Source organism: Trifolium pratense, linkage group LG2 (assembly GCF_020283565.1).
Source record: "Trifolium pratense cultivar HEN17-A07 linkage group LG2, ARS_RC_1.1, whole genome shotgun sequence".
Lineage (NCBI taxonomy): Eukaryota > Viridiplantae > Streptophyta > Magnoliopsida > Fabales > Fabaceae > Trifolium > Trifolium pratense.
The window spans coordinates 52,272,698-52,298,360 of NC_060060.1; the positions used below are offsets into that span (position 1 = coordinate 52,272,698).

At 33.4% G+C, this 25,663-nt stretch overlaps 3 protein-coding genes across 4 annotated transcripts; 1 reads left to right on the top strand and 2 right to left on the bottom strand.

Moving 5' to 3' along the window:
- The first annotated feature begins 5,155 nt into the window (after positions 1-5,155).
- LOC123907982 (putative polyketide hydroxylase) lies at positions 5,156-11,605 on the top strand. Its single transcript, XM_045958468.1, has 12 exons — positions 5,156-5,422; positions 6,415-6,687; positions 7,313-7,395; positions 7,473-7,608; positions 7,806-8,293; positions 8,387-8,434; positions 8,630-8,804; positions 9,671-9,783; positions 9,878-9,974; positions 10,113-10,332; positions 10,576-10,723; positions 10,839-11,605. Exons 2-12 carry the CDS (start codon positions 6,486-6,488, stop codon positions 11,235-11,237), a joined length of 2,109 nt encoding a protein of 702 aa, XP_045814424.1. The 5' UTR covers positions 5,156-5,422; positions 6,415-6,485; the 3' UTR covers positions 11,238-11,605.
- Positions 11,606-11,904: 299 nt separating this feature from the next.
- On the bottom strand, positions 11,905-15,415 carry LOC123907983 (uncharacterized membrane protein YuiD-like). Its single transcript, XM_045958469.1, has 5 exons — positions 15,016-15,415; positions 14,607-14,763; positions 13,872-13,922; positions 13,609-13,701; positions 11,905-12,308 (listed from the first exon to the last, which is right to left on the bottom strand). Exons 1-5 carry the CDS (start codon positions 15,135-15,137, stop codon positions 12,237-12,239), a joined length of 495 nt encoding a protein of 164 aa, XP_045814425.1. The 5' UTR covers positions 15,138-15,415; the 3' UTR covers positions 11,905-12,236.
- Positions 15,416-18,734: 3,319 nt separating this feature from the next.
- LOC123905458 (mucin-17) lies at positions 18,735-25,634 on the bottom strand. Of its 2 annotated transcripts, none has more exons than XM_045955060.1 (7): positions 25,115-25,634; positions 24,317-24,612; positions 24,093-24,201; positions 23,666-23,786; positions 22,772-23,527; positions 20,003-21,902; positions 18,735-19,562 (listed from the first exon to the last, which is right to left on the bottom strand). In XM_045955060.1, exons 2-7 carry the CDS (start codon positions 24,510-24,512, stop codon positions 19,129-19,131), a joined length of 3,516 nt encoding a protein of 1,171 aa, XP_045811016.1. In that variant the 5' UTR covers positions 24,513-24,612; positions 25,115-25,634; the 3' UTR covers positions 18,735-19,128. The 2 variants fall into 2 exon arrangements, with proteins under 2 accessions (XP_045811016.1, XP_045811017.1); XM_045955061.1 differs by having other exon boundaries at positions 25,457-25,626.
- Positions 25,635-25,663: the final 29 nt, after the last annotated feature.

Here is a 25,663-nt window from a genome sequence, read left to right on the forward strand (position 1 = left end):
GCACGGTTTGAGATGGACTACTGCTCAAGGACCCATGTTTAAAGAAGCACCAATTTTTTATTTACAATGTTGGCAATGAGGATCGAACCTACGATTTCACGCATACTACCCAAATCTTTCACCACTATACCAAACCTAGTGACTTAATAATTTATATAAATATTGATTGAACATAATTTTTTTTATAATGATTATAAATTTATTTTAGTAGTATTGTAAATAGTTAGAGGGTTTTGGTTTTTGTGATAACAATGTATTATGTAAATTTGTACAATTGTCTTTTATTTTTCGAATGTATGCAAAAAAAAAAAAAAGACGGATGGAAGGAAAGAAAAGAGAAAATACAAAATAACATATGAAATGAAATAAGAGATAAAATAAATAATTATGCATGTAGTATTACATGAAAAATAAGAAGACCGAATTATAATATATATTGATGATGTTATGCATTTAACAGTTGGTTGTAATGTTGTATGTGTTTTTAGTGATTGATATACATGATTTAAAGAGTCATATTTAATACACGAGAATGAAAGAATTGTGTATGATTTATTAATATTAAAATTTTAATTTTTCAAATTAAACTTCATAATTGGGTGGTGGTGTCAAGCATGCAATTGGTTAGTGGTGTTTTTAGTGATTGATATGTATGACTTAAAAAGTCGTACTTAACACATGAAAACGAGGGAAAATAATTTGTGTATTATTTATCTAATATTCAAAATAAAAATTAAATGTTATGATACTATTTGTGTTTTCATCATTACTATAAAATATACGTTTTTTTTAGGTGGACTAAGAGCATAATGACATCAAAGAAAATAGAAGACATCCCATCTAGGTTGAGACCCTTTGTACCCTCTAATGCTTTGTCAAGTGCTATAAAATTTATGCTGATAAATTTATGACAGATTAAAAAAATTGAAAAATAGAAAATAAAAAATATTCAAAATACTCGTGAAAATGACAAAAATATTGAATTTGAAAAAATGGAAAAATAAATTATGATAAAATTAAAATATATTTTAATTAAGTATACCAAAAAATAATTATAAATTAATTCTGAAATGAAATAAATATTTAATAGAAAGTGTCATAGTAGTATTATAGTTTGTTGAGATAGATATATGATAAATAGATAGAGGGTTAGGGTTTTGAGAATAACATAAAAAGTAATTTTGAAAAAGGGTTTTGAAACAAGAGTTGGAAAAGTGTTGGTTCAACCAGGTTTAATGTTTGTGAATGATAATTGTTGTCATGACTCATGTAACTTGTAAGCAAACTGTACAATGTGGTGTATGTCTACAACATTACACCAGTTGTACTTCGCCTTGCAACGGGCTCAACGGCCCACCCTTTAAAAAACAATTTTTATTTTGTTGAAAAAAAATTCTTTTGTATATTGAAAACTACGAAACTACCCGTGACATTTTAATAAAATTACAAGTATATCCTCGAAACTCTTTCCATGTTACGCGTAGGGGTGTTCATGGTTTGGTTTTGGAGGAAAACTGAATTGAACCAAATTGAACTATATCTATTTAAAGTTTAAAAAAACCAAACCAAACGGTTAACAATTTGGACTAAACTAAATTGTTGTTAATGGTTTAGTTAACTGTTTTTTCATCGTAAAAGTGAACTGAACCAAAATAAAATGTTTGTTAACTGGTTAATTTATTTTTAGCAGAAAACGAAAATGAATGTAATTCCTTTTGTGAACTATGGAGATTAGATTGAATCATTCGTGGTCAAAACAAAAAAAAATATTAGAATGACAATTATAATTAAATATTGACTTAAATATGAAAACGATCCCTGCAATTATGACTTGTTTTGATTTTAGCCCCTGTAAAATCTCAAAAATTTTAAAATAGTCCCTGAGCTGGATTTGTTGATGACGTGTCCCATTTTTTATGATTTGCCATATGCTGACTATGATTTATTGATGACATGGCTCATTTTTTATGACGTCGATTAATACATTGATTTTCATTTAATTTTTAATTTAAAATTCAGTTTTCCATTTTTCAAAAAAACAAATTAAAATTAAAAAAAAGAAAGGTTAGAAGGGAAAAACAAGATCCCCAACACACTGATCAAAAACAAAGAATGTAAGATTTCATATCCAAATCGTACGGTGCTGGAAGGAATCAAATTGAAACTTACTCTGCACCTGGAAATGGAGCTAGTAACGTCTATGGCATGCAAGATATACGTCGCTACAGTGCCTCTTATGCTTCCTCTGTTCTTCCAACACAAACCCAGATGAACAACGATGCTAAGTTCAAGAAAGGAAAATAAAAAATAGTTCAACCTCAAAAAGATGGAGCTTTAGTGATCCTGAATTGCAGAGGAAAAAAAAGTTGCTAGTTACAAAGTTTATTCTGTTGAAGGTAAACACAAAGGTTCTTTTAGAAAAAAGTTTTAAATGGATTAAAGATAGATGCAGCAGAGTTGTTCATGGATGGTAGTAGTGAAAATGATAATGATGATACTTTGAATTTGTATTTGAAATTGAAAATGATAAACAGAAATGCTCTCTCTGAATCGCGTACAAACAAATTAAACCCTAATTGCTAATTCATCCCCTTTTCTGTTTTTCCCATTTAACTTTTCTTTTTTTCATTTTAATTTGTTTTTCGAAAAATGGAAAACTTAATTTTAATTTAAAAATTAAATGAAAAATCAATGTATTAATCCACATAATTGAAAATGGGACATGTCATTAACAAATCCTGGTCAACATCTGTCAAATCATTAAAAATTGGACATGTCATAAAAAAATTTAGCTTAGGGACTATTTTAAAACTTTTTGCATTTTGTAGGAACTAAAGAGGCAATTAATTTTATAGCCATACAATTTACTGAAGCAAGAGGCAAATTTGCCGAACAAAAAGAAAATAAAAAAGGAGAGAATTTTCATCAATTCTCATGATCTTCCGGTTTCAATCAAATCTAGAGTGATTATCTAATCCACTTTTTACTCGTTGATTGAAATCGAAACAGCCTTATTCAATGGATTCAATTTTTCAGCTTTTGTTTTCGTCAATTTCCACTAATCTTTATCCCTTTTACTCTGATTTTGAGATCTGGTTGCATTGACTGTGTCAGACTCAAATGGGAAGAGGTGGATATAAGAGAGAAGGATTCAATGATTTAATGTTTGCAGTTCAGTTCTTAAGCAGTTTGGCTCAGTTATTCACAGTTTGGTGGTTCTGGTCAAAGAACCGTGATTAAAATATTGATTGGTTCGGTTTGTTAACGTTTATAGACAAAATTACACTAAAGGTCCTTTATCTTATTTATTTGTAACACATTAGTCATTTATCTTTTTTTTATCACATATATGTCCTTTATGTTTGTAAATGGGCACAAATTGGTCATTTTTTTTCATTTTTTATTTAAAAAATGATGAGTTGGCAAACCACATAGGAAATTTTATTTTTAAAAATAATTTTTTATTAAAAATTAGAAAAACTCAGATTTTATAAGAACATGCATCATCTTTTTCCTATTATTCATAATCCTCTTCATTAAACTATATCAAAATACACCAAAATTCTATAAATCTATTATGTTTTGTTTTTCTCAATCATGTTCTAAACTACAAAATTGAAATCTCCAATTCTCATTAAACTTTCAAATCATCAAAATTCATAGAAATAAATTTTTAGGGGATTTTGAAAAATCATAAATCAAACTTTTCCCCATCTCTTTCATCAATATCATCATCATTGGCTAACGGTTGCCGAAGAACACTTGCAGTGCAGACAACCAATGTACCAGCAGCAGCTGACCTTTTCCTACCTGGTCATAGGAAAGGAGACATGGAATGGAAGAGCATATGGGCTATTGCATGTCATTCATTATGGATGTGGCGAAACAAAGAAAATCATGAAGGAAACTTTGTTCGGCCAAACCGTCCACATAATTATATTCTAGGAAGGGCTAAGGAATATTTGGAAGCTGATAGTGTGAGCAAAGTTGTTGCTTCAAGGCCGAAAGAGGTGGTTCAAATTGGGTGGAAGCCTCCTCCAAGTGGTTGGATTAGACTAAATACAGATGGCTCATGTGATGAAGATGGAATGATTGGTTGTGGTGGTGTGTTAAGAGGAAGTGAAGGTGAATGGTTGGGAGGGTATGCAAAATTCATTGGAAAAAGGAATGCATATATAGCAGAACTTTGGGGAGTGTTAGAAGGTTTAGAGCTTGCAAGAAGAATGAATTTTCAAGCAGTAGAGTTACATGTGGATTCCTTAGTAGTTGTTCAAGCTTTAACAGATGATAGCAAAGGCAGCCCTTGTGGAAGTGCTATAATTCAAAAAATTAGAAAGCTTCTTGGATTGGATTGGGAGGTCAGAGTTCATCATGCCTATCGTGAAACAAATAAATGTGCGGATGCTCTAGCTAGTATTGGTTGCTCCATGAGAGCTGGTAGTAGTTTTTATAATTGTTGTCCTGCTCAGCTGAGTAGTTTGTTACTTGCTGACTTAATGGGGATAACCTCTCCTAGATTGGTTTCTTTGTAGTTTTCCTTGTTGCTGGGTTTTTAAACCCTCTTTGAAATGAAAAAAAAAAAAAAAACCATCACCGAGTTCTTTATGATTTTCAATCTTTTCCACATCAATAATACCATTATCATCCAAATTCAAGGCTTCAGCTTTCTGGTTGCATGTATCATCTGTTTTCCATTATAAAATTTTGGTGATTTTGCAAATTTTAGAAATTTTAGGGTTTAATGAGAATTGGGGATTTCAATTTTGTAGTTTAGAATAATATAGAAATAAACAAAACATATAGATTTATATAATTTTGAGTGTATTTTGGTGTGTTTTGATATAGTTTAATGAAGAAGATGATGAATAATATGAAAAAGATGATGAAGATGTTGAATGTTCTCATGGATGTTCTTATAAAATCTGCATTTTTCTAATTTTTAATAAAAAAATTATTTAAAAAAATAAATTTTCCCATGTGGCTTGCCAACTCATCATATTTTAAATAAAAAATGGAAAAAAGGATCTGTTTGTGCATATTTACAAACATAAAGGAACTATATGTGACAAAAAAAAAGATAAAGGACTAATGTGTTACATATAAATAAGATAAATGATCTGTAGCGTAATTTTGCACTTTTATAATAGGTTCAGTTATTTTCGGTTCAATTTGGTTTGGTTTATCAGTTTGGTTCGGTTCAACAGTTATTATGCCCGCCCACCCCTTACGCGTACTCTCTTATTCCACGCTTCTTCTCAGTTCTCTCCCACTTCGTCCGTCATCTCCCTCTCTGAAACGCAACTAAGCGACGTCGCGACGCTCCAACCCCTCCAAGACCGGTCACCTTCGACGACGGTGACGGCAAGTCTCCGGCCACTACACTACTACTACATCTCCGTGACGGTCATCTGTTTTTGGAAAGGTAAGGCAACTTAAGCAAGCTTTCTCATCCCCCTCTCTCTCTCTCACACTCTCTATTCCACGGCACATTGTTGATTTTGAATGGATGGGTAATTTTGGCGTTGATGTACTGTGTCAAATAAAATTGAATGATTCTACTGCAAAAACAAGATTTACTGTGTTGAGTTGTTCAAACGCGACCCTAAGATATGTGATTTTGGCTAGTGTTCTTCAAATCTTTAATCTCATATGTAACCAATGCTATGCTATTGATCAATAATTAAATTTTGTCAAACTGAAGAAACTGGTGCATTGCCCCTAGTAATCATGTAAGATACTTGCACACACACACCAAGAGCTCAGATCAAACTTATACAATCGAATTATTATATACAAGTTCTGATATTAATTTTGAAAGCATTTAATATATATATTTTACATGAGAATAGGAGTACATTTGATTTATTTGACTAACGATCTCTTGGTTTTTTTTTATTCAAGGATGCTTTTTAGTATTTAGTTTTTTTTTTTTTTGTCAATTAGCCTAGTGGCTAGAAAATCCACCTTAAAAGGTGAATAAGTGGAGTGTCCCGGGTTCGGGTTCGAACCCGGGCTCCTGCACATATAGTGTGATGTCCCTACCAATTGAGCAAAGCTCACGGGGACAATATTTAGTATTTTTTACTCAATAGAAGTATATAAATTATTATTTCCCATCCACACTATTGATTCTGGTGCAGCGGTTGTCTTCAATCTTGAACACTGTCATGTTTTAAGTTTGATACCTAAATACGACACTTTTGCCTTTCCATAAAAATTGTTGCCCAAAAAATGCTTAAAAAGAAAATTTAAGGATTTAAACTTCCATCCTTTTCGAAACAAGAGCAATTCATGCCGTCACATGATCAAATTTTTCTTAAAATTTTAGTGAAGTGTGACTTAATGTTTGACCCTTTCATGAAAAATAGTCAAGCTCTGTCAATGTTCATGGTTGTTTAACTATTATATTTCCAGGTTAATTTTCAGCTTCAGGTCTTCTCTTTTCATGAAGAACACTTGAGAGCCTGGCTTTCAATTTTTAGGCCATGGGGTTTCTAGGGTTTATAAGAAGGTATAATTACCCCTTCAAAGATAAAACTCGAAATCGAGCATACTTAATTCAGCATATGCAAAGAAGAGGCTTCTCAAAGGAACAAGTGTTCAAGGGCGATGATGCAGTGCTTCCAGTTCTGATAATTGGTGCTGGGCCTGTGGGTCTTGTTCTCTCTATTCTCCTCACAAAGTTAGGTAGGTTCTGAAGTTTTCTTGTGAGTCGTGTTTGAAAATTATGCAGCAATTATAATGAGAAATGCCATGTTTTCAGTTTGTAATTTTGCAATGACGATAATTTCTACTTCCATTCAATGTTTATATATTTGTTGAAAAAAGTTGTGTGTGATGGATAATGCATGACTTTAAAACGAGCTATAGAGTTTCCTTTGTTAATTTGTGTTACTAGAATACTAGCTTATCTGGCAATGCTCCTATAACTCTGATAAATAAGGTACATAAGTGTCTATTTACTTAAAGAAAATGTTAATTGATTTCACTTTTAACTGCAAAAATTCCACTCTGTTTTCACTTTGATTTTTGCTTTCAAATATTTGTATTTTAAAGGATAGAGTGAATTACTGCGACATCTGTGGTAATGTAAATAAGGGTCTCTGGTCTGGTTACGTTGAGGAAATATTTTTTTTCGTTTAATTGTTTTCACTTTTAATTACAAAAATACTACATTGTTGTCACTTTGTTTCCTGTTCCCAAACAAAATAATGATATTGTTTTCACACTGTTTTCAATTTACTCATATTTTTTTATTTATATTTGTTGTTCTTCATGACATGTAAATATATCTCCTTTTGTTTGTTTGCAGGTATTAATTGCACAGTTTTGGAGAGAAACAAGGCATTTTCAAAACATCCACAAGCACACTTCATCAACAATCGATCCATGGAGGTTAATACCACTCTTTGATAAATATTTTTATTTCCTGAAAAAGCACTGATATATTTTAACTCTCTGTGCCATTATAGATATTCCGCAAGATTGATGGCCTTGTTGAAGAGATCCAAAGGTCTCAACCACCAGTAGACTTATGGAGGAAGTTCGTATATTGCACTTCCCTTTCTGGTTCAATTCTTGGATCTGTAGATCACATACAACCTCAAGGTGCTATTCTATAATCCACTTGAGCCAATTTCGTGTGTGATAGCAATTATATGAATATTACTATTTTAGGGTAGTTTTGACAATGCTGCTTAGCATTCAAAATATGGAGTATCAACATTCAGACTACCTATGATGTTTTTATCATTTTGGTCTACATTAAGCTTCAGAAGATTCATATATCTTGTACTTGTTGTCAGATCTTGAGCATGTTGCTAGCCCAGTCTCTGTAGCACACTTCTCACAGTACAAGTTAACCATGTTACTACTCAAGCAACTTGAAAATCTAGGCTTCCAAACATGCGTACCTGAAAGCTCAGAAGGAAATATGCAGTTTCGTGAAAAGAAAATATTGATGGGCCATGAGTGTGTATCCATTGACACCAGCAATGACTTCATAACCGTAACTGCATCTTCTGTAAATAATGGGAAGCAAGTAGAAAAGGATATCCATTGTAATATCCTTATTGGTGCAGACGGAGCAGGAAGTACTGTGAGAAAACTTGTAGGAATAGATATGAGAGGTGAGAAAGACTTGCAAAAACTTGTCAGTGTCCATTTTCTTAGCAAACGCCTTGGACAATTTTTGCTTAAGGAAAATCCCGGCATGCTCTTCTTTATCTTTAATACTGAAGCAATTGGGGTCCTTGTTGCTCATGATCTCAGGCAAGGAGAATTTGTTTTGCAGGTATGATATGCGTAAATGTAAAAATATCACCATTTTTGTCTTGCAACTGGATTTTTACGAATCAAATGTATGATGCTTGTTATATTATTGCAGATACCATTTTATCCACCTCAGCAAACAATTGAGGATTTCAGTCCAAAGGTAACATCTACTCATAACAAAAAGGTTTATACCGATTTTTTTAATGACATTTGTCATAATATGAGGAATAAAATATCTTGCTAATGCTAAAACATGGAGTTTTAAAGAGGTCGTAGATCATGCCTGTTGATGTAATTAAACTTGGTACATTTTATGTAAGTATTAACACACTGAAAGGGGTTTGATTCTTAATAGGCATGTGAGAAGTTAATCAGCAAACTTGTTGGTAGGGAGTTTGGAGATGTAGATGTAATTGATATAAAGCCATGGATTATGCATGCTGAAGTTGCTGAGAGGTTTGTATGTTGTGGCAACCGAATAATACTTGCTGGTGATGCTGCTCATCGATTTCCACCTGCTGGTGGATTTGGTTAGTTGCTTTTATCTTTATGTAGATAATAGTGTTTACTAGTGTGAAACAAAAATAGTTTGCACTGTATCACGTCGTACCTGTGCAAAATAGGGTAGAATCCATATTTTTCTCTTTTTCCATGGAACATGATGGTATCATGTTTGGAGAGAGGCGGTCTCAAGTGGAATGTATGGGATATGTTTGTGTCTTTCTTTCTCCGAACATGGTATTGTCAATTTCGTAAAGGTACATTTGATTAAGGACCTTAAAGGTAAAGGCAGAGTAGCTGAAAGTTTTCATCTTTAATCAAACATTCTCAGTTATTTTCATCAGCGTTTGATGATATTTCTTTAATTTTAGAAATGAACAACTGAACTGATCCTTCCCATCATTCTCATGCTATCCTAAGAACTCCAGAGTCCAGCCACACAGAATCCAATAGGGGAAAGGAAATCAATTAACTGAGATATTTAACATGGCTGGAAAAATCCAGTGTCACAAGTAAATTGTTAGTGTTAGATGGAGGTTGTTGTTTATGGTTTGGTGCATCAACTTCGGTTCTCTTGAGAATAATTTGGGTGCTTTAATGCTTTTTAATGTCCGTTTTCAATATCTCTGGCAATGTAATTTCCTAAATCATTTTTAAAATGACCAAATGAAAGGGCACTTGTATTAGTGCAGCTTTTAGCAGCGACTTTTTTTACCCCCAAAAGTCGGGAGTAATCCACTGTTCTTTTTTCAGTTTTTTGTTTCTACATACAGTTCCAGGCCAGGGGCAGTGAGGAAAATCTAGGATTTGAACCCAAATTTTTTGTTAACGCAATGCTGTTTATTTAAGTGAAGTATTTTGACATAAAAAATTGGTTGGTAATGTTGCATTGCAGGAATGAATACTGGAATTCAGGATGCGCATAATCTTGCCTGGAAAGTTGCTTCTGTGATAAAGGGTATTGCCCCAACTTCAATGCTAAATACGTACGACATGGAACGTAGACCGGTAATGCTTTTATCTTCTGTTGCATTTTTTGAATGTTTATTTATATTCAAGAAAGACAAACCCATCGCCATTTATTGCTTTCAATTGTTGTCAGATCTCTGTATTTAATACAAGGTTAAGTCTGGAAAACTATAGAGCTGCCATGTCTGTTCCTGCTACACTCGGTCTCAATCCAACTGTTGCAAACACGGGTACACAATTATTTCAAGTGATGATTTCCTTTTATTTCATCATCAATCAATCAAATAATTTTAACAAATGTTGTGTTGATCAACTCCTTCCTTGCTAAATAACTGAAATTTAACTGATTTTTGCTCATTTGGTTGCAGTTCATAAAGTTATTATTAATGGGGTTGGTTCCATCTTACCATCTGGATTGCAGAGGCTAGCTTTGGACGGTATTTTTGCTATAGGCCGTGCACAACTCTCTGAATCTGTTCTAAATGAAAGTAACCCCCTAGGATCCTCAAGGTTGGCTAAGCTAAGACATATATTTGAAGAAGGGAAAAGCCTTCAACTTCAGTTCCCTGCTGAAGATCTTGGTTTTAGGTATCACTGTCTAAATATGACATTTTCTACCTTTTGTATTGCTGAGCTATCTATCACCATTCTTGTATTCATCTAGCATGGCTGTTACTGTAGTTTTATATTTTTGTATGGTAGTAATTTAGTAAATTGGGCCAAATCTATAATTATCATCATTTGCAATTATGTTTAGCATTTTGATGTATGGATCGTAAGATGAATAAGCATTTTGGGGGCACATGTCTAACTCAAAGCTGTTGTACTTAGGTACCTACAAGGTGCAATTGTGCCAGAAAGTAGTGATGTTGGGAGTCCTCCACAAGTACCCACAGGTCGTCGGAGAGACTATATCCCTTCAGCACAACCAGGATGCAGACTGCCTCATATGTTTGTGAGAGTAAACCCATTAAGCAAGGTTTGTAGCACCGTTAATCTATAAATTTTAGCTAAATGATTAGCTAGCTCGTTTTCATTGGTTTTAAACACCAACTTTCTTCTTTTGTTAATATAGTGTAAGTAATGTCTTGCAGAAGATGGTTTCTACGCATGATCTTGTGTCTGGAGATAAAGTTGAGTTCGTTCTCATCATAGCTCCTGTAAAGGAATCTTACCATTTAGCTCGTGAAGCATTCAAGGTGGCTGAGGAACGACAAGTTTCTCTCAAAGTGTGTGTTTTTTGGCCTACTGATTCTGGTGTAGGACTTGATAAAGGAAGTAAAGAAGCATTATCACCCTGGAAGAATTATGCAGACGTTGTTGAAGTTTGTTCAACAACTGCAAATTGGTGGGATATGTGTAACATGACGAACAGAGGCGCTATTTTAGTTAGACCCGATGAACATATTGCATGGCGTACAATTTCAGGACTTGCTGGGGATCCTAGGGCGGAAATGCAAAGGGTTTTTTCTTCTATACTTAGAGCACACTAATAAAATAAACATACAAATTTGTATTGATTCTTACACGAACACTAGTGTTTTAGGTAGATTAATTTTTTGAGTAAAAAAGAAAAGGTTTTTTTTTTTTTAATGTAACGGCTTCTAATAATGATGAAACAAGAAGGTTGTTTCAAGTGTTATATTTAAAAAATTAGTGTATTTAATATAATTTTTATTTTATTTTGAACAAATTGTTGTGTGCTACTAGATTTGTTTGTAGTTTGTTGCTAAAAGGACTAAAGGAGAGTCCAGATGTTACCGCGTCATTCTGAATTTATGTTGAGAACTTTTTCATTTTTATCTTGTTATATATTTCGATCGACAACCATCTAGTGTTTGTCAGTCAAACTCCATTTGCCAAGAACAAGTGATCTATTTGAAACACAACCAATTTCATCAACACATATTTTCCTTTATAAGTTAAGTCGTGATTATAAGCAACACTATGTAGTTTTGAAAATTAGATGGTATATAACGTGTTTTTTTTTTTTTTTAAAAGGCAAATAGATGGTATATAACTATATTCAAACGGAGAACATTGGACTTGTATGGTTAAAATCACAAATGGTCTTGTGCTCCATATCTTATGTCGGATTATAGGTTGAAGAATGTAACATTCAGAACTGCAAAAAGGAAAAGAAAAATTTGCTAATGAAGATGAAAGAACAGTTTCTAATATCAGACGAGCTACATATATCCAGGGTAACAGACTACAAGCAATTGCATAAATAAATCCTTTCAAACATTAATTGAGATCAAAATCACAAACTAATGATTCCATAATATAGATACTTCCACTACATTAAGTAGTGTAATCAATACAATTCAATTTTTTTATCGCCAATGTTGGTATGAAGGTTAACTCAATGTAGGCTGAGTTCAAAAGGAATGTGCAATATTTCTGGGAGAACAAGGCTTGATCCAGATACATGGCGTTTCAAATTTCTATACAACGGCCCCTAGAGATGCCAACAAAGGAATCCTCAAATATTAACTACCAAATACAGTTATTACATAACCGATAGATGATGTTACAATTCCAAGCAAACTACCAGCAATGACCTGCAATATGAATTTGAAATATTAACAAGGGAAACCACCACTAGTAAAAAAAGACAACTAAAGTTAGCCTACTTTCAAAGGATTTTCAATTGTTCAGTTTAAATTGCACAGAGATAAGTAGAAAATGATATGCAGAATGCCACAGCATGGGAGTGCCACAGTATTTCCAAAAAGTGTAGCAGTGAAATATATATAACCTTATTAACGAATTGAAATCTCTGTATTGATAGATCTAACATTCACTTAGAACTATATATAAGATAATAAGAGCAGTATTGTATCTTGATTCCTGATAGTACTGAAACAAACAATGTATATAACCCTAGGAAAATATCATCTTAACATTTCAAAGAAAGTAAAACATGGTAACACATACTATGATAGGCTTGAATGTTCATAAAAGTCAAATTAGGATAACACAATCATCACCTACTGTACTCAAGCAGTAGCAGTTATATATATTTTTTGATAAAGAGTAGTAGTTATATATTGAGTAAATAACAGGATGCTCATTAAGCGTATGTTTTGTAAGTCCAATAAGCTAGCTAATAGCTATAGCTTATTGGACTAGCTTATAAGCTTGTTTGATAAAAACAAGACGTGTTTGGTAAAAAGCTTCTCCAATTAGCATATAGCGTTTTTTTGAGATGCTATTTCAAGTAACGTTTGAGCTTATAGCTTATAGCTTTTTACATTTTATCCCATTTTTACCCTTATGAATAATGCTAGCAACACACTCTTTAACAAACACACTTCAACACACTCTCTTTTATTGGTTGAAATTCACATGGGTCCCATAAAAAAATGTGGACCCATATAACTTTTATGGGATCCATATAAAATTTAACCAATAGAAGAGAGTGTGTTAGAGTGTGTTGCTAGCACTCCTCTTACCCTTATTATTTCATTTTATTATTTCTTTATTTTTGTAAAAATATAATAACTACCTACTGACCATGTACTTTAATGTCATTTTGTACTTATAACAGCTAAATTTGTCAAACACTTTAATTTCATTCTACTAGCTTTTCAACTATAAGCTACTATCAGTTATCAGCTATAACCTAGATTTTCAGGTATGAGCTAGCTTTTCAGGTATGAGCTAGCTTATAGCTTAATTTTACCAAACAGAACCGTAAGTATATTTTATTGCGAACAGTCAACAAACATCAAAATCCCTATGCTTATTTTAGGTTGAAACAAGTCAAACAACCAAATAGCTACTAAATTATCTATACTAAACTTAGGTCCATAAATTAATCATATGAATTAGGAAGCAAACAAATGCAGAATATTGAACCTGAGGTGGTGTATGTCCTAGAAGTTCACGAAGCGGTCTGCTATCAGACAGAGGATGTTCAGCAGGAAGTTCAATGACAATTTGGTTAAGAACCTGGGAAAAGGCAGTCATTCAGACTTGGTAAAGACAATTTGAGATCAATCAAAACAAATAGAGATCTCATGGACCGTAATCAATATCAAGGCAAACAGAAGAAAAATTCTATGGCATTTCAGGTCTCGTCTTTGGCATCGAAAAAAAACTAATAGGACAAGGCATCAAACCTCTGCTTGACGTCCTGCTTGCAATCTTACACCAGTAGCATCATACATCACCTGCCAGCAACAATATCTGATATCAGAAACTCTCCCAGCCTTATAAGCCGGTCATTAGCATTTGTTTCTCAATTCTCATTGCATAACCTAATTGTTTTATTGACGGGACACGACTTTTTATTACTCCTTACATAAAATACAGACATGTCTATTCCAATTTTTCTGTTTGTGCAAAGATCACTTAAAAAATGTAGATTGAATCCTTCATCACATCATACTACAGTAATAAAGGATCAGCTAGATTTTCTTGAAAAGTAAGAAACTTATTAGATAAAAAAATTATATGTTATTATATTTTCAAAATGAGAGACTTGTTGGATAAAAAATGTTCCATATTTCATTTTAAAAATGACCATGGACACAATACAGACACGACGATATTGATAATAATTTGAGAAAATGGCATAACTCAATGTAATCGTATGTATCAGTGTCTGTCGGACACTGACGCATGTCTAACACCGAAATACGCTTAATCCGAGAAGCGTATGTGCTTCACCGGATTCAATCAAGACAAAACTCTATAATTTTGTTGCTTAACAAACTACATGACAAAGAGTTAAGTACTCATATATTTGTCTATTTCCTCTTCTACCATTAAGTGTGTATGAAATCAAACACATCCAAAACAAAACTATATATCAAAATCTTCATAAATTGAATGGCAAGAACAAAAAGTCATACAATGATAGCTAGAACCAATGCAGTGGCGAAAAGTGGTCCTCCAAAGCCTTCATGAAATCCAACAGCTGTAGCAAGAGCAGTCACAGTAGCTGAATGAGAAGATGGCATTCCACCAGATCCAAGCAGTTGCTTCGGATCCCATCTTTTTTCCTTATACCTGCAAAATTCAATATTAATTAATTAAAATTCACAAAACTTAATTATTCAATTCAACTATTAATTTTCAATATTTGCAACTCAAGATTTGTTCTTAATTCTAAATTTATATATATCTTTAAAAATTTCAATTTTCAATCAAGTTGATATATAATTAGCTAAACTAAACCTAAAAATTTGATTTTTATGATTTGAAAGTTAAAGAAAAGAATAAAAAGTAGTAATTGAATTGGGATCGGAATCTGAGACGAACCAGACGGTGAAGAATTTGATGGATTGAGCGACGGTGAAAGCAATGATGGCGGAGATGAGTGGAAAATTGTGAAAGATTGAAGACGACGACGACGACGACGTTGTAGATGCCGATTCATTCATCGGTTCTGTACTAATTAACTGATTAACTAATTAATTAAATAATTAATTAATCAATTAATAGTTTGGGAATGATTTTGGGGGAAATTGTGGAGTGATAGAAGTTTTAGGAATGAAACTATGAAAGTGTAGTTTTTGAGAGAAAGGTTATTACAAGAATGAATAATAATGATGAAAAAGAAAGGTCATAAATATTATGCAACTACTAATACTAGTTGCAACGATTGCTAAGTTGGATTTTCTTTTTTGTTGCATGGAATCAAATAGTTCCAACAACTAACGGTCCAAGGTCAGCTTTTTTCTCAAATGAATATTATACCAAAATACCAAAAACTGATACGAGAAAAGTGGTAAATATTTGGATCTCTTTACGGTTTAGTCACGTATTTGATCCTTGGCTAATGAATATGAAACAATATTTGTTAGGAGAAGGTAATTTTCAAATGAATTTTAGTTATTATGCAACCAATGTTGGACTTGTTAACACATTTTCTCATGTTCAATACTATCGAGTTTAGTGCGTGGATATAAATGACGAGTGACACAATAACAGGTGGCTCAACAGATCTTAAAGAGTCTCCTACACCATCTTAGAAATGGGTCTTAGATCTAGCTCAACCCTATAAAATTGACTTGTAACGTAAAGATTACATCTTACTTATAAATTCATGTTCATATCAACTCTACGATGTGAGATTTCTTAACACACTCTCTCACGCTCAGCAGTATTGAATTTGATACGTAGATATAATGGACAACCTAATAATGAGTAGTCTATCTGATTTTGGAAAGACTATAATACCATATTAATTTTTTATATTAAATTTTCCTTATTATTACAAAATTGGCTTATAAAATAAGAATAGTCTTGTTAGTTAACTCACATCTAATGTAGTAATGTAGGCGGGTCATACTTATGGTTTGCCCAAAAAAATATCAAATGAATATACCTCTTTTGTTCTTTTTTGTTTTAGCATATACCATTCAACTATTCTCTCATTCTTTAGCCCAGCCGTAACGCAACTAAATATAAATTAATTAATTAAATTAATTAATCCTATGTTGACAAATAATTTGGATAAAACTCGCATGTTAGTGGAGAACATCGACTAAAGTTGGAAGAATTTTGGACTTTAAATGGTGTTTTATTTCCAGTTATATGCATAGAAATAAATTGATTAGAAGAGAGAAATTCACTTTGTGTGCTTGTAATTTTTTTTATGAAGATTAGTGATTGTTAAATGGTTAAATAACGGTGAAAATTTTCTATTTATAACATGATTAAAAAAAAAAAAACAAAGAAAGCATATAATATATTCTACACATTATTTATGAATGATTTGTATTCGGATTCAAATTCAAGTAGAAAACAATTCCTTGATCAATCATTTGGTTGATAAGACTCAGTTATAAAATTGATGGATGTTAAGAAACATAGTTGAAATAATAATAAATTTGTAAAGGAAGGTATAGGTAACTTTTTATATATAATTTTTTTTATCATATAGTCTAGTGACTAAAAATTTATTTTTAATATGAATAAATTTATTTTGGTATCAAATTTTCATACCTATATTTTCTCTGACACCATCTGATATAAGAATTCCTTTTAAATTTCAACGGAGACAATTTTCTTTAATAATTTCTTTTGCGATGACTATTACTATGAGTCGGTGACAAATTTTTAAGCATGTTGGGATATATTTTCCGTCGCCAATGTTTTCACATTGTCAGTTGTCTGTTGCGATTTCAATAGTTACTTCTAGAGAATGATTAAAAATATTGATTATCGACGAAAAAGATGAATATACAAATAAAACTTCCAATATAGTCGATAAGGAAGTATTTTGTAATATACCATATTTTCTGTTGTATGAATATTTATTGTTAAATGTTATTCAAGTTTTTTTCATACACCTTACGGTACCACAATTATTATATCTTATTTTATTGTTACATCTTATGACTAAGTTCTAGTTTTTTTTTTTTAATCAAACAAACTTAACGTATTTCATTAACTAGTAAATGTTCAATACATAAGGGAATAATCTCAAATCTACGGAAACTAGCCCAAAAATTGGCCGCCCGAGCAAGAGTATGAACAATCATATTCGCTTGTCTCCTAACAAACTTCACTTCAAAGTTTATGCACGAAAACATAATTTGGATAATGTCAACAACAATTAAACAATTTCATAATAAAGAATAGTTCAAACTATATAAACACATCATATACTAGATTTGGTCTAGTGGTGCGGGGTTTCTGTAGTATGCATGAGGTCCTGGATTCGATCATCTACTCCGTTATAAACCAAAAAATCATATACTAATCTTTTTTGTCTAAAATTATCAAACCCTTACCAGATCGTCCATAATAATCACCCTGCCATATTTCATGAATGTTCTAGCTTTGAATTGATTATTTACAAGTCTAAAAGTTGTAACCAATATTTATATTTAGGAGCCAGTCAAAAGTTCAATCGTTTATTTAGGAGCCATAATCAGTACAAATCCCCTCATAAATATTCCACTGCATAAATAATTAACATAAAATAAGTTTTAATAATATAGAAGTAAACAAAGAAAAAAAGTAATATAATTTTCTAATTTTTTTGTAACCCCCTATTTCGTTGCCCACATAAATAGAAACACCGACAGACTATTGTGCAATGGCGTACATCAACCCATGCTCGTATTGATTCCATTGAAGCTCAGGCTCTATTCTAACTCTGTGAGCTCCTTTGACTTTAAAAAATGAACCCTAAGTAGCAATGAACAAAGGTTTAACAAATTACAAATCAAACTAGGTGAGCAAAAAAATAACATTAAACATGAAATTAACCATTTATTCTTTTTTGTTTTTCGTGCAATAGACACCCTCAAAAGGATAATGTTCTTCTAAAAAAAAAGTCTTTCTGGATCACATAATTTAGTCCGTCGAACACGAAACCACCTTCACCTCCCAAATTATCACAAAAGTCAAGGAGTTCACCTTGCTTCCTGACATTTTATTCTCCATAATATTTGCACATATATTTTTATTATATTTTTTGATTCTTGATAGTTAAATTGATATGTTATATGATTTCTGGTGGTGAAAACCAAAATATATATATATATATATATATATATATATATATATATATATATATATCAAGGCATTTCATTTACAATAATAAGAGTAATACAATCAACAATTACTTAAAAAAAAAGTGAAAAACGTGGGATAAAACTACCCTTGCAAAAGCATAAGTGCTACTATTTCCTTGCTGCCAAGTAAAAACAACTGAATAATCGTTACCATTTGATAGTAAAGTCTTAAATTTGTCTAGTAAGCCAAACTCTGAATTATTGGTATTATAGTTGTGCACATAATACATTGATTTTTCTTAGAATTCCACACTACCAATTTAACATAATCTTAAAAAAAAATTAATATACATATTGTCTGCCAAATGCATTCATTATTGAAATAATAAATTGTCTACAATACATACACTTCACTTGTCATGGACAGACACTTCACATGACCTGCACGTGGATATTTGTTCACTCACTCAAGCCAAAGAAGGTAATAGGAAAATACCAGTAACAACAATGTCAATGAATAATATGAATGCTTTTCTACTTCACACTTCCTTTAATGGATCACTTATAGCTTATATGGAAATAACAAACAAGAATGCAGCAAATGGAGTAGCACATGCACAAGCACAGGCACAGCACAATCCTCCAAAATGCCTCTAACTAATAATAGCTTAACTAATAATAGCTTACAGACAAAAAAAATGGTTAAAAAAAATAACTTTACAACTATGTCAAACACAACGTGGCATTTGTTACAAAATATATTGGAATGGAATCAACATTAAACCAATTGGCAATGGTTATTATCCCAATCAAATCAGCCTTCAAAATTAAAATCATATAAACTTGCAAGAACTTGGCTAAGATCTTGTAGTATATAAGTGCAGGAATTGAAAGCATTGCACTCTCACATTATGATGCAATTGCACTTTGATTCAAGCTTTGGTGGCTTCATACTATTATTATCTACCTTGTTAGGAAGCCCAACATTATTTGTGTAAGACTCATCAATATTTTCATCATTCTCCGTCTTGCCAGAAACGGTTTTGACGTCAGTATCCATACTCTTCTGTCTGGTCTTTGGAGTTTTTAAAGCACGCTTGCTGACAGGTCGTCTGCGAACATCCTTTTTTTCAGAAACGGGTTTCCCCAATAAAGTTACTGTTGGTTCAGAACCTTCGAATGGATCGGAGTGTTCATTTTCCATTGCTATTGTTGCAGCTTGATATGCTAGATCGTGGATGATCGAACTGCAAAATAGGATTGTATCTGTTGCCTCTTCAAGTGTTAGGCTTCTAGTGTTGCCTGTACCTTGACACTCCACTGTAACTGTTGATTCCTCTGACATAAAGAATAAGAGAACAGTTAGAAATTGGCCATTGACTGCTAATTTTCTACAGATAATGTCGAAACTTATATCACTGATTTTACAATTTCAGAAAAAAGAATCCAGAAAAAATCTCAGAATATACCAAATCTAAAATTTTTTTTTTTTTTTTTTTGTATTAACCCTCTTGCATTACTAGAGTTCGGCCAAGTAAAGTCTGGCCAAGAATTGTTCCCACTACTAGTATGTAGTATCAGAAGAAGCAGAATTTTAATGAGATTAGATTGTCATTCTATAAAAAAATTATTTTGTAAAATTGCCCACCAAAGTTTTATGTAATGTATGGTGTATGGATAAATCATATATGAGTGCATTTCTGAGAGGAGAAGATTCTCATCGCAATAGTCATCACTGATATCTTTCAACTGAAATTTCAATAGAGTAAATACAATACCAGTGCCACGGGATTCCGGTACATTGAGCTCTGAAACAGAAGCAGTGTGACAATCAGTGGAAGGATTTTGAGCAGAAGGTTCCTGAAAGTCATCGAGGGCGCTTTTTGATACCAGGGATAGATCATTGTTCACCAGGTCAGTACTATTTCCGCAATAGTTTTCCCCTTCTATTTCTGATTCTGTGATTGTAGAACAGCTGGCAATAACCGAAGCATTCGGTTCATTAACTTCAGAACTCTGCACATCATTCTTCTCATGACATGATGACTCTGGAGCCTTAACTGCTGTTTCTGTATTTGAGGCATTCCTTGCATTATTTCGATGGTCTTCAACATTATCATCAGGATTTGGAAGTGATGTCACTATATTATCATCAGGCTGAAAACCAGCTTCCTGACTTAAAAGTTCTGAGCTGCGAGCATTATTTCCTCTACTACTATCATCATTTTCTAGTTTTTCTTCCTCAACAAAAGTTGAGTCGATAGGAGACGCATCAACTATATCTGTCATTGTATTTTCTGAAATTTGAGTATCTTGCAGAACTTGAGGTATCTCTTCCACAAGGCTATATTCTGTGTTGCCAGGCGTTTCTCGAGTTGCAAGACCTACTTCATGGTGAGAATGGTTTGAAGTTATTGAGATAGATGAACTGGTGCTTGAAGGCTTAATCCTTGAGTCATATCCACAATCCGCATCCAATTTCCTGCCACTCGACTGCCTGTGGATACGAAACTCTGTTGGTCTAGTAGAGCCAAAATCAGTCGATGATGAGGCAGAATAACTGCCAGGTCTCGTTGAACTTCTAATACTGTTTACACTGTCTCTTGAAAGAGAAAGATCATCGTAAGATATGGTTGTGGCAGTAAAAGTCCTGGTCCGAACTATAGGCCCTTTGTTGCTGCTGGACCTTTTCAGCAATACAGAAATGCCGGTGCCTTCCATGGGGTCCGTGTTCATATTTGGGCGATCACTGGAGTGATGATCCAACTGCTGATCCTCAAATTCATCGTTGTGCTTGTTGTTATCAACTTCTGGTTGGTTCATCTCTAGCTGATTTGTAGGGTCAACTCCCTCACTCAATGAACTTGGAATTGAACTGTTTTGTGAGTGAACCTGGTTTAGTTCACTGCATGAAGTTTGACTTTCCTCATAACCATGTTCGCCAAGGGGAAACCTCAAGTTATCTGTATCAGTCTCTTGAGGAAGTTCAGAAGCAGTCCTTAGTTGGCTTGTTTCAGCTAATGATTTTTCTTCTTTAGGCATGTTTGCAGAAATCACTGAAGAACGCTCAGATACAACCAACATTGACTCAGGGAGGATGGCTCTCAACAATTTCCTGCTGCATTCCGGACAAAGCTCAATATTCTCCTCAGTTTGACTAATGACTTGATAACAACAACCACATTGAGAACAGATTGCTGTATTTTCAAAACTACCAATTTCAGAAATGACATCTCTGAGATGTGAAGTTTCTGAACTTTCATTGCCTTCAGCATCACTATGAGCATGGTAAACAGAACCCTCAGCTTCAGTTGGACCAAGAACTGAATTAGGGCCTCTGTTTTGATTTTGCATGACAGTGACTGACTCCTTGGTGATCTCGTGTTTAATATTTGCATTTAATCCATCCATCTTATCAAATGCAAACACTTCATCATCTAAATCAGGATATAACATCTTATCAGTTTCACTTGCCATATCATCTTGACTATGGTCAATCCCTTCAGTATCTAGAGCAAAAGATGTAACTCGATCAGAAGTTGAATTGCTGCTTGTTGCAACGGAGGAGTTCCTATATACAAGGGAACGATGTGCAGAATTCGAATTTCCAGCATAAAGTGTTGTACTTGGAACACTTGATAAAAGTGGCCTGAACATGTTTTGAGGGCTTTTCCTATCCTGCATAGCATTTTAAAGGTAACTAACAAAAGTGAGTAGATATTAAATGTGACTAGCAAAAGATATTCAACAAGAAGTCATGGTTAAAGGGAATGATAAAGGAGCATGGAGAATTGCACAGGTTCAATTCAATAGGATGCCAAAATTTTCTAGTTAATATTTACACCGAAACCACAAAGATCATCAACATCAACCAATGGAAATCCCAGTTAGATGCTATTTCTAATGCAAGCATATTATAGTTTATACACAAGGCCACCAAACAAACTCAATATAATGACTTAATAAGAATCCACGACGTAATAAGAATCCACTAGCTTGGAATAGTTGCCTAACTAGAAAATGAATATATACAAGTAAGAAAATATGCACCATAAATCAAGCACAAAAAGAGCAAATAAAAAATCAGATACTTCAAAAGAATGGTAGCCCAGAAGGATAGTTTATATGTAGGGTTTCCAATTTGTATTCAGGAAAGTGCAAAAAAAGAGACAGTGCATTTGTGCACGTGAGGGTATAGGGAGAGGGGCGGGTAGTTAATTGCATCAATTATAAGCAAAAATACATACTTTCTTTTCACACTTATTCAGGATGGTAGTTAATTGCATCTAATAATCTTGATTTCATGTAAAAAAGTACATTTACAAACCTAACCTATCCCTAATTTTTGGAATAGTAACATCAAATATTGATAAATTAGTTTACTTTTGCTTATATTTGTGTCCAACAAATGAATACACTTTTTTGCCTATTGAGTCCGGGGTAGTAATTCTTAAATGTATGAAAATTAAACACCCTGCCAATAAATTGGCAGTAAGCCCATCCAGTGATTGAGAAAGGCAATTTATATAAATTAGATGACAACATACCATTTGCCGGAAAGCAGAGTCGAATGATTTTTTAGGAGCAGAATTTGGGGACGCCATCCTGGGTGATTTCTTGGAAATGGAAAGAGCTCTATTGGTTGAAAATGACCCATCCCTTCTTGAACTCAATCTGTCTAAGCTACCCACTACTGGGATGGACTGAAGAGAGTCCAGATCATCATCACCAGATGATGCAATAGAACCTTTGCTGCGTGAACTGAATGGGTCTCGATCGTGACTATGGATAGAGCTACTGCTCCTAGAAGGAGTTGGAGACATTGATTGCCGGCTGAATTTGGACGTGGAGTCCCTACCATTTCTTGATGCTGGAGATGAACCCCTCACATATGTTGCTGGTCGATCAGCCAAAGAAGTACGAAGATTGGGAGGAGCTTCAGAAGAGAAGCCAGGTATATTAGTTTGCCATGCCCTTATCTTTGGTGATGAAGAATTTCCCCGACTTGTCTTAACCGGGGAAGTCCCCCTAACTCCAGATGTGACAACAGAGCCACTGGAACCAGTGCTCAACCTCCGTGGAGTAAAAGAGGAGGACTTGGAAACAGGTGTCGTGGGCTTATTTGGAGGTGGAGATGGTCTTCTTGATGGAGTGGCATTCCGTAAACTTGAGGTTGGACTGTAATTTGGCACTGATGATGAAGGTCTTCCCCTTGATTGCAATGTATTACTCCCCGAACGAGGAGATGGACTTAAACGATTTGGACTTGCACTGCCCCTACTGCTTCTACGACTTTTCTCCATCTGAAACACAATGGCATCCGACGTGTGAAGAACGAGGTGTATAAGCTCAATTACATTATTTGAGATGGAAAAAAATTAAAGGAACTTCCAAATAATTTAATATACAAGAACGTAATATAAATGGATTCAAAATCTCACCGTAGAAGATCTTGATATGGTAATGGGTTTGCTTTGAGGCCTTCCTCTGCTTGCAACATTAGTATATGGTGGATCTTCATCTAATGAAGGAAACAGTGGCGTATCTGGGGGTGTCAATAACCTGGAAATGAATGATACAGACATGGCATCAGTGATGTAAGCAGTGATGATCAGAAAACAAAGTCTCAAGCTTTGTGATCAAGAAACTGGCATATAGGCTAACCACATCTATGCATTCTTAACGTAGAAATAAAGAAAGTTGCAAATAGTTAGAATCAGCTCATGAACTTGAATTATTGCCCAACCGCATGAATGAGATTATTCATGTGAAATAAAGAAAACAGTTAGAATCAGAAATATATAATTCAATGGCAGAACACAATGTGATTCGACAGATGAAAGAAAAACATAAGGAAATATATCCCACCAGTCATAGTCATTCTTGTCGCCATCTACATTAAGCAAGTCACTAGTTTCTCGCCGACCAGGAATGGAGATTCCAACGTTGACCTCAGAAAAATGTCTCAGCCTCGTAGCTGTAAAATAATACCCAAGATAAAAGTAAGAAACACATGAATGAACATCACCCACCGAAATGAAGCAACCAAAGAACGACAATTATATTCATAAAAAGTCAGCAAAGAAAATTACCGAATGAATCTTCCAAGTCATCCGAAGACTGAAGCAAAAAACTATCTCTTTCTCTAGACTGCATTTCATTAAACAAAGTAAGATCGTCATCTTTCTCCCGGAAAAGTATTCCACTTTCAAGACTGTGCCTCCGCTTGTGACCATCTCCTCTCACCTCTCTCCCGGGAGAGTATCTCATTGCTGGTGAAGGTGGCATCTCCACCACCCAATTCAGTATCACACAAGTCTTACCTCAACACCTCCAAACAAACCAAGATATAAAACCTAACTAGCAACACCCATAATTCGCCTCAAACCTACAACAAATTCAAACCCCAACCATCACTTTCACCAAAAACAAAACAAAACAAAAATCAAGAAAGAGAAAATTTGTGTTCACCATTTGCCATGTTCTATTGGTTCTTAGATTAATCTAACAGATATTGCTAAATACCCAATAAACACTACAATACAATCATACTGATTATGACTTAGTCAACAAAACAGCATATATATACCATACTATATACAAATGAAATCAAATTCAACATATTAAAATAGTAACTCATTGGAAGTTGCAACAACTGTACCATTAAACAAAAAAAAAATGCAATAATGCCTCAATAATGGCTCATCATTCACACACACACCAAATTGAAATTGACCCTTTGAAACCCTAAAAGAAAAGCAAGTTAAAGATCCCAATTATGTAAAACAAAGTTTAAAACAAAAAACCTAATTAAAACACAAAATTGAACTTGAAAAGAACAAAATTGAGTAACAATTGAAGTTGAAAACAAAGATAAGCAATGAACTTACGAAAATTATTGACTCAAGTCAAAAATTGATTGAACAAGAAAGTAGTAGAAAGTGGAACAATGCGACGAATGTTGTTTCAGACACTCGGATCTATAGCATTCATGGCTATGTCTCAGCGACCAAAGTACAGATCGAAAACCAGAATGATCCAACGGTTGCAACAAACAAACAAACATAAAAACCAAAAATTATAAATATACTAAAATATAAAATAAAATTGTTCTTTTCTTCTTCTCTCTCTCTCTCTACTCACAATTTTCCAGTACTTTTAAAAGGTTAAAAGAATAAAAACATACACATTTTACAACTATATAGTTGAATTTTAGAATTTAAGAATAATACCAAAAATATAACATGTTTTGTTGGATTTTGCATTCTTCTCTCAGCAGGAAGCATCCAAAAAAGTTTCATGTATTTTTCTTTCTTTTTCTTTTTATATTCTTTTTAATTTTTGTAAGGTGAACAGAATAATGATATTTGCATAAATAAGGTAAGATATGAATAATGCACAAAGTATATAAAAATGAAGAGTATATAACTTTAAGTATT

What these genes read in the sequence shown, in the direction of transcription:
- LOC123907982 (XM_045958468.1), top strand. Translation starts at nt 6,486, where the DNA reads ATGGGGTTTCTAGGGTTTATAAGAAGGTATAATTACCCCTTCAAAGAT. An exon ending in AGATCACATACAACCTCAAG is followed by an intron (nt 7,609 to 7,805) that starts GTGCTATTCTAT and finishes ACTTGTTGTCAG; the next exon opens with ATCTTGAGCATGTTGCTAGC. An exon ending in TCCACCTGCTGGTGGATTTG is followed by an intron (nt 8,805 to 9,670) that starts GTTAGTTGCTTT and finishes GTTGCATTGCAG; the next exon opens with GAATGAATACTGGAATTCAG.
- LOC123907983 (XM_045958469.1), bottom strand. Translation starts at nt 15,137, where the DNA reads ATGAATGAATCGGCATCTACAACGTCGTCGTCGTCGTCGTCTTCAATC. An exon ending in AAGCAGGACGTCAAGCAGAG is followed by an intron (nt 13,702 to 13,871) that starts GTTTGATGCCTT and finishes GCCTTTTCCCAG; the next exon opens with GTTCTTAACCAAATTGTCAT. An exon ending in TAGGACATACACCACCTCAG is followed by an intron (nt 12,309 to 13,608) that starts GTTCAATATTCT and finishes TTCATATTGCAG; the next exon opens with GTCATTGCTGGTAGTTTGCT.
- LOC123905458 (XM_045955060.1), bottom strand. Translation starts at nt 24,512, where the DNA reads ATGCCACCTTCACCAGCAATGAGATACTCTCCCGGGAGAGAGGTGAGA. An exon ending in GACAAGAATGACTATGACTG is followed by an intron (nt 23,787 to 24,092) that starts GTGGGATATATT and finishes ATTCATTTCCAG; the next exon opens with GTTATTGACACCCCCAGATA. An exon ending in CCATATCAAGATCTTCTACG is followed by an intron (nt 23,528 to 23,665) that starts GTGAGATTTTGA and finishes ATTGTGTTTCAG; the next exon opens with ATGGAGAAAAGTCGTAGAAG.